General features: G+C 45.4%; 2 protein-coding genes across 2 annotated transcripts; both read left to right on the forward strand.

Moving 5' to 3' along the window:
* Nucleotides 1–1,643: 1,643 nt before the first annotated feature.
* On the forward strand, nt 1,644–5,388 carry LOC143144929 (uncharacterized). The gene is made up of 3 exons (XM_076307809.1): nt 1,644–1,667; nt 1,754–1,905; nt 2,086–5,388. Exons 1-3 carry the CDS (start codon nt 1,644–1,646, stop codon nt 4,883–4,885), a joined length of 2,976 nt encoding a protein of 991 aa, XP_076163924.1. The 3' UTR covers nt 4,886–5,388.
* Nucleotides 5,389–6,585: 1,197 nt separating this feature from the next.
* LOC143144867 (uncharacterized) lies at nt 6,586–13,196 on the forward strand. The gene is made up of 5 exons (XM_076307723.1): nt 6,586–6,765; nt 8,403–8,797; nt 9,573–9,971; nt 10,290–10,700; nt 12,707–13,196. The coding sequence occupies exons 1-5, from the start codon at nt 6,619–6,621 to the stop codon at nt 13,194–13,196; spliced, it is 1,842 nt and encodes a 613-aa protein (XP_076163838.1). The 5' UTR covers nt 6,586–6,618.
* Nucleotides 13,197–13,344: the final 148 nt, after the last annotated feature.

Consider the following 13,344-nt stretch of genomic DNA (forward strand, 5'->3'; position numbering starts at 1 on the left):
CCAATCACTGTTTTCCTTCTGTAACCAGTCGACGTTCCAAGATACATAATGCGTATCAAACCTATGACGTGTAGGTTTACGTTGACACCGTTTATGAGAATGGTCAACGTACTCTATCTCGTTACAACTGTCTACCTTGAGCGACATGGTAACCTTATAGTAGCCTCGACGGAACCAGTTTCATCGTAACTGGATGTTTCCTGGCTACTATTCCATCTTCTCGTGTGCACCGACACTATTGAACGCGAATTTACTCCTAATCGTTGATACCTCTGGACAGTCGAGTCCAGAATTCGAAGAGACGCTGTTCCGCGATTGCCAATACCGGTATCCCCGATAAAAATACACGAACTTTGTACGAATGAAAATGTGCAACCGGGGAGCATTTCAATTTTCGTGCGATTGTGCCAACAAAAGTCGACGCCGGTGTTAACTATTTTCCGGGAGCCGCAAAACATTGATCCTAGATACATGCAACTTCCCACGTTTGGTTGCGTTACTCGTGGTTGGCAACAATTTTACCGAACTCCTTTTCGAAACCCAGGATTTATTTATCCGCCCTTTCTGAAAAAATGCTCAACAAAACCGTGAGATCTCAAAATTTCTCAAGAAACTGTAACCTTGCGATCTGAATCGCGGGTTCCGCAGACCCGAGCATCGTGACACCACTTATACATCAGAAGCCTTTCACATACTGGCGAAAGAACACTAAAGAGAATATCTTCTCCCCATAGCCGTGCGATCCTTGTATATAAATTATACGCCTAAAGGTCACTGGACGTTTCTTCGAGCCAGAACCATCATTCGTACCGCGTTCACGATGTCGCAAACGGATAAGACGGTTTTAATTTCTGGACGACGATGCTTCCACTCGGGCTCCCCTGATTTATGAAGCTCGTTGTGCCAGCGAATGATAATTGCGGCCGGTGGTTGCATTATTACACTCCGTTTAATCCGAGGCGTCGAATGGAACGTTGTTCGTTAGAAAGATGAATACGTAGAACACGCACGAAGTCGCGGTAAACGCGATTCGATACGAAATCTCGATCTTGCATCGAATCGGTCTCGAACGAGATGTTGGTTACGATTGATGCGAGGGAAGTAATATAATACACGCAATTCCCGCGCGAAGTTAATCATAGACGCGTATCGGTCAAAAGTTACGCTACGAATTTGAATTTGAAAAGAAACGACGCAGGGTACTGCGATGAGAAATAGAAATTGCACTTTCGGTTCACGACACGTTACTCGTTTCGTTAAAAAAGTGAAAAGAGAATTTCGGAAAACGACCGAGCGAATTTCGATAGGAGACGCTAGTTGTCCGATGCGTGTTGCTACTCGACGTTGAATTGTCGCTGATTAATGAGAGTATCGTACGGTGTATTTCACACGAACGGACCTTTCACGATCACCGGTACATCATACGATGTGCCACGTGGTCGATACAAGTTATGTAAGATGTTCGTGGGTGAAGCGTGAGATAATCCCACGAAGACAATCTTCGACGTATTATAATCGATTACGTGGCACTCCGTGACTTAATTTACTTCGAAATTATCTTGTTCGGTGATCGAGGTCACTGTCGTATTACTGTTTTCCTCGATGAAAGTAACTTATGTAGATAAAAAACATGTTCGAAGGACATGCGTCGAACATTAATTAATATCGTTCGAACACGAAGAGATTGTAACAATTTTTCGAATCCATCGTTTCAGAGCAGCTTAACCGAGTTCGGGTATATTTTCTTTTTTAGCGAATCGTGTGGATTGCCACGGTAGTGGCAGTGCTCTCCACGCATTATGCGCAAGCATCCAGTGAGAGAAGCAAACGAGCGATAGCAACAAATACACAGTTTGGAGGGTACAAATATGAACCGCCAAACGAGATATTTACACTTCCACCTCGGTAAGAATTAGTTAGAATTCAAATTAAAAAAACGATCGAATCGGTGATATAAAAACGTCTGCATACAAAGGACGATAAAGATAAGACTTTGGCAATAATATTCTAACAAACGATAATCATTTCTTGTCAACCTCGATCTATCCAACGGCAACAAATGCATGAAGCTTTTCTTCTTTGCAGAAAAACCGAGGCAACATCAACGAAACAAACTGGACCTCCAATAGTTACCGGATATACATATCCGACACCAAGACCGACAACATACGAGCCAACAAGAACAGAACCAACAGGTTATACTTACACAGTACCAACCCGAACACAATCAACGGGTTATACATATACTGTACCCACCCGAACACAATCAACAGGTTATACGTATACAGTACCCAGCCGAACAACATCAACGGGTTATACGTATACAGTACCCACCCGAACAACATCAACGGATTATACATATACTGTACCCACACGAACAACACCATCGGGTTATACTTACCCAAAACCTACACCAACTGGATCTTCTAGACCTACCCCACCTCCAGTCACTGAAAGTTCGGGATACATTTACCCAACTCCGACAAATAAACTACCGTTACCTCAACCACCAGTCATCGTAGATCCCTTTCCACCCCGGCCACCTAAACCCCCGGGTCCGCCACTCATCGTAGATCCGTTTCCACCTCGACCTCCTAAACCCCCGGGTCCGCCAGTCATCGTAGATCCCTATCCACCTCGACCACCTAAACCTCCGGGTCCACCAGTCATCGTAGATCCTTTCCCACCTCGACCACCTAAACCCCCGGGTCCGCCAGTCATCGTAGATCCCTTCCCACCTCGACCACCTAAACCCCCGGGTCCGCCAGTCATCGTAGATCCCTATCCACCTCGACCACCTAAACCTCCGGGTCCGCCACTCATCGTAGATCCTTTCCCACCTCGACCACCTAAACCTCCGGGTCCGCCAGTCATCGTAGATCCCTTCCCACCTCGACCACCTAAACCTCCAGGTCCGCCACTCATCGTAGATCCCTTCCCACCTCGACCACCTAAACCTCCGGGTCCACCAGTCATCGTAGATCCTTTCCCACCTCGACCTCCTAGACCTCCAAGCCCATCACCACCGGGATACTCTTACCCAATTCCGCCAAATCCACTACCGACACCTACCCCAACCCCTCCTAGACCTCACACACCGCCACCATACGTACCACCTTTCCCACCTCAACCACCTAAAACTCCACCTCCTGTACCACCTACACCACCACCGTACGTACCACCCTTCCCACCTCAACCACCTAAAACTCCACCGCCTGTACCACCTACACCACCACCGTACGTACCACCCTTCCCACCTCAACCACCGAAAACTCCACCACCCAGACCTCCTACACCACCGCCATACGTACCACCTTTCCTACCTCAGCCGCCTAAGACTCCACCACCTAGACCTCCTACACCACCACCGTACGTACCACCTTTCCCTTCTCAACCACCTTATACTCCACCACCGGCACCATACATACCACCCTCCCCACCGCAACCGCCTAAAACTCCACCACCGCCGCCACACGTACCACCCTTCCCACCTCAACCACCTTATACTCCACCACCACCGCCGTATATACCACCCTCCCCACCTCAACCACCTAAAACTCCACCACCTGGACCTCCTACACCACCGCCATACGTACCACCCTTCCCGCCCCAACCACCTTATACTCCACCACCGCCGCCGTACATACCACCCTCTCCACCTCAACCACCTAAAACTCCACCACCCAGACCTCCTACACCGCCGCCATACGTACCACCCTTCCCACCTCAACCACCGAAAACTCCACCACCCAGACCACCTACACCTCCACCATACGTACCACCCTTCCCACCTCAACCACCTAAAACTCCACCACCCAGACCTCCTACACCTCCACCATACGTACCACCCTTCCCACCTCAACCACCTAAAACTCCACCACCCAGACCTCCTACACCACCGCCATATGTACCACCTACTCAACCACCGTACAGACCTCCAACACAGCCCCCTACGTACCTACCACCGGATCGTTCAACTACTCCTGGACGTATCACTACCAGACCTACTACCCCAAGGTTCACAACTTCCTATTTCTCTACCACACGGCAAACAACTCCTTATATTACTACCGGAAGTTCTTATATTACCACGCATAGAACTCAAGCTCCGACTTATTTACCACCGGATCGTTCAACTACACCTGTACACGTTACCACCAGACCGACTACTCCCTACACTACCCAAAGAATTACAACTCCCTATACTACCCCGAGAACTACCACAACTCCGTATGTCACCACCCGGAGAACTCCGCATCCAACGCCACCTACTTATCTACCACCGGATCGTTCGACTACACCTGCACACGTTACCACAAAATCGACAACTCCCTATACTACCCAAAGAACCACGACTCCCTACACTACCCCGAGAACTACCACAACTCCGTATGTCACTACCCGGAGAACTCCGCATCCAACCCCGCCCACTTATCTACCACCGGATCGTACAACTGTACCTGCACATGTTACCACCAGACCGACAACTTCCTATGTTACTCCCACAAGAACCACAACTGACTTGATAACTTATTTACCACCAATTACCACTCCGAGACCAACACCGTCAACGGTCAGACCTTCGACTCGCGGTCCCACCGATAATACGATTTCCTACCTGCCGCCAACTGGTGGAACGAAACCGAGCACAAGACCCGAACCTTATCTCCCACCGTCAACCCCTTCTACGCCCCGCGTCACTATCAGACCACCGCCTCCACCGACACCTTTGTATACCATTGAACCGACCTCGACCATCTATACTCCGCCGCCTACCGGCCAACCCGCGTCACCTCCTACCTTGCCGCCAACGACGAAGAGACCTATCGGTTACTTCTACGAGGTGCCGGAAAACCCGCTCGAGCTGCCGCATTTCTTACGATGAGGTGGACGACGAGCGATTAAAACGAACTGACAGTCGCAAAACTACACTTTCCCTTCTGTAATTTTATATAAATATATATATGTATGTATAGAGTAAGAGCTATTTATATATCACGATAGGAGATCGAATTGATGAGGTTGCAATCGGTAATACTGAATCATTGACGCGAGTAGCGAAAAGAGAACAACATCCTTGTTAGTTACTTGTATCAAGTGCATGTATCTGGGACGTTTTGGTGAGAATAGTGTAGAGAATTCGCGAAACGAATACGAAATTTTTCGAAAGATTTGTACTATCCGAAACCCCTCTCGACGAGGATGTTCTCGAACTCGCGAATCGAGGTACAACTCGATACACGGTGTACGCAGAGTACAAGTGTCGGTAATTCCGTGTTACGTGTCGTAACGTACACAATCCGAACCAATTCCACTTCGTCGTACAAGAAACACAATAATTTTTGTAAAAAGAGCTTCGCTCGTCTGTATATGTAACACATGCACACAACCAAGTAAATATAATTTGTATAAAATGTACACACGCTGTCTCACTTTACCTCTTATCGATGCGAGCGGTCGGGGGAGAATACGGAAGAAGGAATGGTCTTCCTTGATCGCGAACGGATTTCTATTCTGCGCCAGTTTAAGAGCCTGCCGCTTATTAATATTCCATGGTAATACGCGACGGAGAAAGTCCATCCGTTTCGACGTTATGCAGATATCGGTCTATTAACTTCGAATGCACTCTTGATCTTTTCGATGCAACGTTCACCGAGATGATCCACCGAAAAGATCGTGAACGAAAGCGAGAAATCAAACACTTGATTCGCCAGAGGGTCCCAAGAGTCACCTTTCCGCCCACGACGACGTACTCGTCGCTCATGAATATTGATGATTATGAAATACAATTTTGCACGAAACGAGACACGTAAATGACGCGTGCACCTCGTACGAACAATGCGTGTCGCGCGGACGATGTATTCTCTCGTGATAAGATCCCTCGAAAGAACGTCGGATAGAATTGTGTTTTAATACGAGTGCTGCATTTCGAGCGAACGAAATAACGTGGAAACTACGGACGCGTCGTGTTTCTTCGTTCGATAGAAAATTACAACCGTCCTCTCATCCATTTCGAACAAAACGAATCGAACGATAATGGTAGATTCGTCGAGTCAGTCGCCGTGACACAGTGACATTGACATTCTCTTCGGGCACCGTAGTATGATATTTGACTCTAGCCTCCTGGCGCGGTAAGTAGCCCATAACCAGGCTCCTACTACCATAACGAGCCTCCCCCACGTTCAAAGAAATTTTCTACCTTCGTGATAGAATCACCAGTGAAAACTCCGTGGCGCGAAATGAGAGCTCGTTAGTTGCATATGGAGCTTCGAAAGAATACCGTCTACCGTTCTCTGCAAAAAAAAAAGAAAACTACAAGTAAAACGATTGTTCCATTAGAATCGAAGTTGGACGGTAGCTCGATGACTCGATACGTGATAAACGTTTACGCGCGATCGCGTTCGCTTTAAACGAATTTCTGTGCAATATGTTGACTACCTATCGTTGAACATTCTTACACGTTCCTTTCGCGCGAGGCACAATTCGTGTAACGATCTTATCATACTCGTAAATAATTGAGCGTGCCAACTACGGTAAGCCGATCGTTACAAGCATGCCAAACAACGCGGACAATAAATAATTGCAAAGGATAGGATCCAACAGATCCCACGGGAGGACATGCTCGAAACAGGACGAAGAACTGCGATCAGTACATCTCAACTTGGACTTTACACCGATCGTGGTGATCGATACCACAGAAGTCGATACGCTTCCGTTACCAGGAAATTCGCGATAGGAGTTATGGTCGTGGTTGCAGTGATATTAGTGAGTATCAAACATTGAAAATCATAATTGACCGTCGCATTTCTAATCCCAATTGTTAGACACAGAACGTAAGAGAAATTGTACGCAATTCGTTGCAACCCACTTTTACTATTATCTCTGAATACAAAGATTCTCATTTTTTGAGAACCCCTTACTATATTTGGCAGTACACCATATCGTGCGTATAATTCTAAAGAAATACGTGGTTGTCGAAATGTCACGTTAATTCGCAAAATGATCTCAAAGCAGCTTGTCGCTCAACGTAGCGACATCTCCATCTACAAGGTTTCTCAACTTTCTCCGAAACATCTTTTCAAATTTATTATTGACCTGGCATCGTTAATCGTACTCCATTGTGATGGAATATTTCTCTTAATTTTCATTTTCTCCGTCTGAAAATAAATAATATCATGAGATTTGCAAACACTTCGAGAAGCGTATAAATTAACGTGCAGATTCATTTAGCAAACATTTCCATGTAACGAAAGGTCCGGCAGTTTCGTACACTGGAGTGTGCAATGCTGTTCGTACGTTGTACGTTTCCTCGAAAACATAACGAGTTATAAAGGGTTATTACACGGAATATTACCATCTGACTCATTTGCCGTGTTAATATTTACATGCTACTTACCTACATAACAGGTTGTTTGATTTACCAGTTTCTGCTTATACGCTGTCTCGTTAGAAAAACCGCTCATCTCGCAAAGTGGCTGTCCGTACACCTTCCTGTTGCTACACATCCTCTCGGTTCAACGACTTTGCGCGGCGTGCTCGAGGAACATTACGTATCGATCATTAACAGTCTACGACTTTGTGTAGCGTTCGAACGCCATCCGCGTCCGCTTGGTTCGCGTGCTGCAACGTGCATACGTCGGAGGTCGATAAATGTTTAACGAGCCTAATATGTTAATCACGGTTTAAAATATGTGAGAATCGGTTCGATCGATGTAACGGGTAATGAAATTTTTTAATCGCTGGAAAGCTACGAGTTACGAAGCTACATTTCCGAACTCGAAACTGAGATCGATTCGCGCGTTGGTCGATCGCGAACGAAGCAATTGTCGTCTCGATCGGTTTTGGTAAACCAAGTCCAACAATGGACGGGTATTCAGTTTTCACTGTGATAATGGTTTCGTTAAAAGTAAAGCTTTTATCGTCAAACGGTTTCCTAATGAGGCGCCATTGTGGAGAACAATAGAGCAATTACATCCACCGCAAGAGTTTTCTCCCATGATTAATGTAACAGGTACAGAGCGGCGATGTTAAAAATTACAATTTCACCGCGTACCTCGGTATCCATGCATGGCGAACCAAGCGTCAAACGAGATTTCTGCGTGTTTCACATATAGGGCGTTAACTGTGTTTTGACACGAATTAGCCGACGGTTTTCATTGAAATGTAATTAATGAATGAAAACGGAAAAGTGGTACGCGTGCTTGCAAGCCGAGCCGCGATTTCAATTCTTAATGTTCCGTTTCTAAGTACGGGGAAATGTATTCGAAAGCGCGGTACCGTGGCGGCGGTATATAAATGTTAACTCGATTTACATGGAAAGTGGATCGATATCGAGTATCCGTGTTGTTTTCGAGCATTGCCGATCTCGAAAATTGGGCTACAATTTTCTATGAAATTTACAGGTGGGGATATTTTTGTACGACTTCACGTCCGCCACTTCGTTGCACGGTAAAGTGAACCAGGAAACGAAGCACATATACATATTACAAAATGCTCTTAAGAAACCGAGCAACGTCACGAAAAAGTTCACCAGTTCGACTCTGTTGCCCGATGTGAACCGAAGCAGCCCCATTTACATTCAAGATCGTTCCGACGATGAGAACTACGGGAACGTTCTGCTTTACGACGAAACGGAAAACCGTAAAGCGTCCGACGTCGAGTACAGATCACAGAATCTGAACAACTTCAAATTACGGAAAAGAGTCCTCAAGTCCATCGAGAACACCATGGACGATCCATCGGTAGAGGGGAAACAGTCGTTCGATAACCACGCGGTCGTTTATCGCGTTAAACAAAGGTAAAGTAGCAACCCATTACCCGTTTCCACTCAACATCGTCCTACTAATTTTACGATATTTTAAACGATGGTTACGTTTCTCTAAATGATTGCGCAATATCTCCGTTCCTATAGCAATAAATTTCTCATCTATGTTGTACCGAGTGTTGACCGCGGTAACGTATTAAACAAGAATGAAATAAATATGCGATGAAATAACCAAGCAATTTTACCGGGTCATTAAAATGTAATAAAACGAATTATTCGCGTGACATTTCGTTCTACTGCGTAAGAAAAAAAAAAAAAAAATGAAAAACGTTTCGACCTTTCATAATGGAATCGAATGTTTATACGAAGTTGATTCGACAAGACGCGCACGACGCTTGTAAAATAAGCTTCGACCTTTGTTCTTTCGTCGAAGCGTTATATTCGTCGCACAAAGTTTCTCATTAACGTGCGTGTACGATGCTCGTATTTCGTGGAAATTAAAGTAAGTGCACCTGATTTCGATACTCATCTGTTTCGCAAGAATTTAAATATAAAATAGGTAATTACTATTTGTATAGTTTCGTACCTACCACGTAAGATTCTCTGTCTTCAAAAATACTCGGGACTTTTTATCATCGTTCGAAGTAGATATTGTTGAAAAAAATGTGTCGATAATTGGGACGTTTATCTTAGACTTGTATTTCAGTCCAGGTTGTTTCGTAAACTGTGTGCGAAATCAAGGTATTTAAATTTGATATTCTAAGTGAAAATTATGGAAAATCCGGAAAATTAAGTAACTCTTGATTAGGTACAAATATCCGGGTTCGAACGAGGACGATGGAAGCTCGGAAGAGAGTCGACCAACACCTTTCCATTGGGAACTCAAAACACCCCAACCGGTTTCCTTCAAGAGATCGAAGTATCCCCAGCTCTCCCAGTACAGATATCCACACTCGTCCAGAAACATCCAGGACATCATAAAGTACCTGACGAACGACGAGGTACCGAACAGAGGCATCAAGTTCACCGGTGTCTACGTGAACCCGAAGAAGTACGATTACTCTCCCGAGATAGGGGAGATGATGTCCAACAGCGACAGGTCGGAAGAAGACGAAAGCTCTCCTTATGCGGTGAACGAAGATCCGTTGTATCAATACAAACCCAAACATCCGACGGATGTTAATCTGTTGGCTACGTCCAACTTCAGGTCTGTAAACGAAGAATTTCTGATCTATATAATCCGTCTAACGCGCGATCCTCGTACACTCTGAGATATTGTTATCGATTGCTATCGTTGATCATCCGACAGTTTACAGAAGCTGGGAAATACCGAGTGATTTATAAGAATTTCTCGGCGCTTTAATTCCTCTTCGATAATTATTTACCCCGACAGAGTCTCAGCGATAGAATTCCTTTGATTTTAGAACCACTAACGTCAAGAAAATGATATAGAAGTGAAATTATAAATAAACGTAGAAATAGAAGTAACCCGACACGAAATTAATCCATACGTTTTTTTTTTCAGATTCTCGCCAACAGGGTATCACCGGTACAGTCCCTACTACGATCCATACGGACGACCATTGAATTACGTAAAGCAACCACCATCGGCAATGGAATCGCAATACGATCTAAACACCTATACGAATAACAACGCGAAGAAACGGAAACCGAAACCTTTCAGCGTCATGTTGGACATTTATCCGATCACCGATATTTTGGAGCAGAATAAAAAGACCACGAGACCGAAACAAGTGTCCATGGACGATTACGACCCGAGAAGACCGGTACAACTCACCAGAGGGCAGAAGTTTTACGTGCCACCCTCGCAGACGATGGGACCGACGTCCAACCAAGCCGCGATGGACGAAGAAGAAAGGCAACAGATGATATTTCACCTAAATTTGTATCCCAGAAAGAAGAATCGAATGAACAGGTGAGATTTGGAACCGGATAGAGCGGTTGGTGGCTTCGATTCGAAGGAGATTGATATTAGAGATTCTTTCGATTATTAGATTCCAGAGATGGACGAATTATACATTTAAGAAATTTCACGAACTCGCTAAGCAACGGTATGGATGTTGAAAATCACGAAATTTGAGCGAAGTAGTTTATAATAAGTTTCGCGAGTTCTGGATCTTTCACATCAGGTGTCACTTGTTCTAGAGTCGTCTATATCGGATTCTACTTGTTCTAAAATCGTCTATATCGAGCTTTACGAGTTCAAGATTGCCTGTATCGAGTTCAAAGGGTTCTAGATCATCTGAAATACATTTCACGTGTTCGAAGATCGTCCGTAGCAGGTTCTATACGTCCAAAGTCGCCCGTAACGTGTTTCACGAGTTCTGGATCGTCTCTGTTAAGTTTCACGAGTTCTGGGTCATCTCTATTGTGTTTCACGAGTGCTGGATCGTCTCTGCAAAGTTTCACGAGTTTCAAAAAACGTCTGTATCGAGTTCCACGAGTCGAAAGTTACATACATAGGCCTTCGCGAGTCCAACTACCTCTATAATAGGTTCCACGACTTTGATGGATCCTCTGTAATGTCATCTGAATCGTGTTTCACCAGACCGTAGCTCTCGGTGTCTATTATCGCGAGTTGTACGTTCCATCTATCGAGTTCCAGCGTCGAGTTCATCTTGATTCGCGCATCGCAGTGACTCGACACTATTTTATTCGCAAATTTTAATAAGAGTTTTTATCGACCACGCGGTATTTCATCGTAACGAGTCGAGCATTATAATAATTTCGAAGCGCCGCCTACGGAAACATACGTATCGATAAAAAGTATCAGGGACGTTCCTTTCGTTTCCTCTTTAAGAAACCCGCGTTTAATTACAATATATGATTCACGTTCTAGACCGAAGGAACAAATTGTAACGAATCTATATATTTCTTACGGACACGACTGTGCGAAAACATCGACTTATGCAAATTGTCCACCAATTATATTCGTACAGTCGTCTTCCCTTAATTTCGATTACGCAACGAGTTACCGCTTTCGCGATTTCTCGTAGATTTATTCGTAATCCGCGAAACGCGGTCTGTCGGTCGCGTATCGGTCTGTAAATCGTACGGAATCGTTACAATAGCGCTCGTGCCACCGTTCGATGTTAGATTTATCCGCAAAAGCAGCAGGAAGATCGGCCAACACACGGGGAGACTTTCACCGAACGATCCGCGAGCCAGGTCGATTCCATTTAAAAGAAATCGAACGAAACCGTTGTGCGCCTCTGCGTCCCAGGCTGGTTAAGGACGACCACGTGAAATGTCACCGACTAAATTCGTAAGATGAACGCGCGATCGTCTCGAAAAAGGTCCGTCGTAAATTCCTTTCGATGACCGTGTTCCTTCGTAACGCGTACAACGATCTGCTTTATTAACCGCGAACGGTGCCCGTGTCTGCCTCTGTAACGTGTCGTAAAGAACATAACGCAGAAGCGGGATTGCCCGTCGATAATAACATCCCGAATAAAGCATCGCTCGTGAACGATATCGTCGATCGTACCCCACCGATGCCGATCAACGAGACGAGCCGAAGCTGTTTCGTAAACGAAAACAGAAGGAATTGTAACTTTCTATGGCGTTCATTTTTCAAATGCCAAATTGTCGAATACTGTTCGAACCTTGAAGACGTCTAGAGTTTTCTGACGCAATCGTACATTCTACCTTCGGTTCGCTTTTCAATGCCTTTTACCCGACACCTTTACACACAGAGCGATAAAGACGAATCGATCGTTTGCCAAACGATAGTCGCATTTCGGAAACCTATTATCGTAAATGGAGGAAAGAAAACCGGATTTTATTCAACGAACCGTGGGTTACTTCCTTCCATATCTTCTCGTATACTCGCCCATCGATTCTTATTTATTGCCCCGTGTATTACTTCCCACTGTATCCTCTCGTATATCGATACACTCGAGACGCAACTATCGTTTTCAGGCAGGACATAATTCACAAATCGGCGTCGATGTTACCGGATGAACGGCAACAGTTCATGAACAAGGTATGGTCACCGTTGGAAACGATCGCGAAACACTTGGCAGTGGAACAATCGAAATTCATGCAGGAGAGTCCGTTCCTGGCAGCGACTCGCTACCAGGAAACACCATTGGACGGCAAAGGCGAGGACACAAAAGTCGTGCGATCCAGCGTCCCTCCTGGGCTCGATGACGATCACACGGAAGAGACCATTACCGTACCGTCTAACCATAAATCGAGCGTCGAGGAGGATTACGCCAGCACCGAAAAATACGAATTCGAAGCTCAACGGATCGTCGAGACCACGGAAGACGAACGAGAGGATTGCAACACCACCGTAATTTCGAACGAGACGACCGTTAATGGGACTAAAAGCGTCGACGTTACGAAAGACGTCGATACCATCGAAGGTTTCGGACGGTTCAGCGACAGCGTCTCGAAAACCGATTAAATCGAAAGTTCGTCACGCGGTAAATGAATAATGTAAACGTGGTACGACGACCCCGGTACGCGAAATGCAACCAACTGTACGCAAATCGCACGAAGGATACGTTTTCGATTTCCACGCGGTAACGATCGATCCGTTCCAACGACGAGGA

Source organism: Ptiloglossa arizonensis, chromosome 3 (genome assembly GCF_051014685.1).
Source record: "Ptiloglossa arizonensis isolate GNS036 chromosome 3, iyPtiAriz1_principal, whole genome shotgun sequence".
NCBI classification, from domain to species: domain Eukaryota; kingdom Metazoa; phylum Arthropoda; class Insecta; order Hymenoptera; family Colletidae; genus Ptiloglossa; species Ptiloglossa arizonensis.

Coding starts and splice junctions, on each gene's coding strand:
- LOC143144929 (XM_076307809.1), top strand. CDS start 1,644: ATGCGTCGAACATTAATTAATATC. Junction 1,668..1,753: donor GTCGAACATTAATTAATATC/GTTCGAACACGA, acceptor TTTCTTTTTTAG/CGAATCGTGTGGATTGCCAC. Junction 1,906..2,085: donor ATATTTACACTTCCACCTCG/GTAAGAATTAGT, acceptor TCTTCTTTGCAG/AAAAACCGAGGCAACATCAA.
- LOC143144867 (XM_076307723.1), top strand. CDS start 6,619: ATGCTCGAAACAGGACGAAGAACTGCGATCAGTACATCTCAACTTGGA. Junction 6,766..8,402: donor TCGTGGTTGCAGTGATATTA/GTGAGTATCAAA, acceptor TGAAATTTACAG/GTGGGGATATTTTTGTACGA. Junction 9,972..10,289: donor TTGGCTACGTCCAACTTCAG/GTCTGTAAACGA, acceptor TTTTTTTTTCAG/ATTCTCGCCAACAGGGTATC.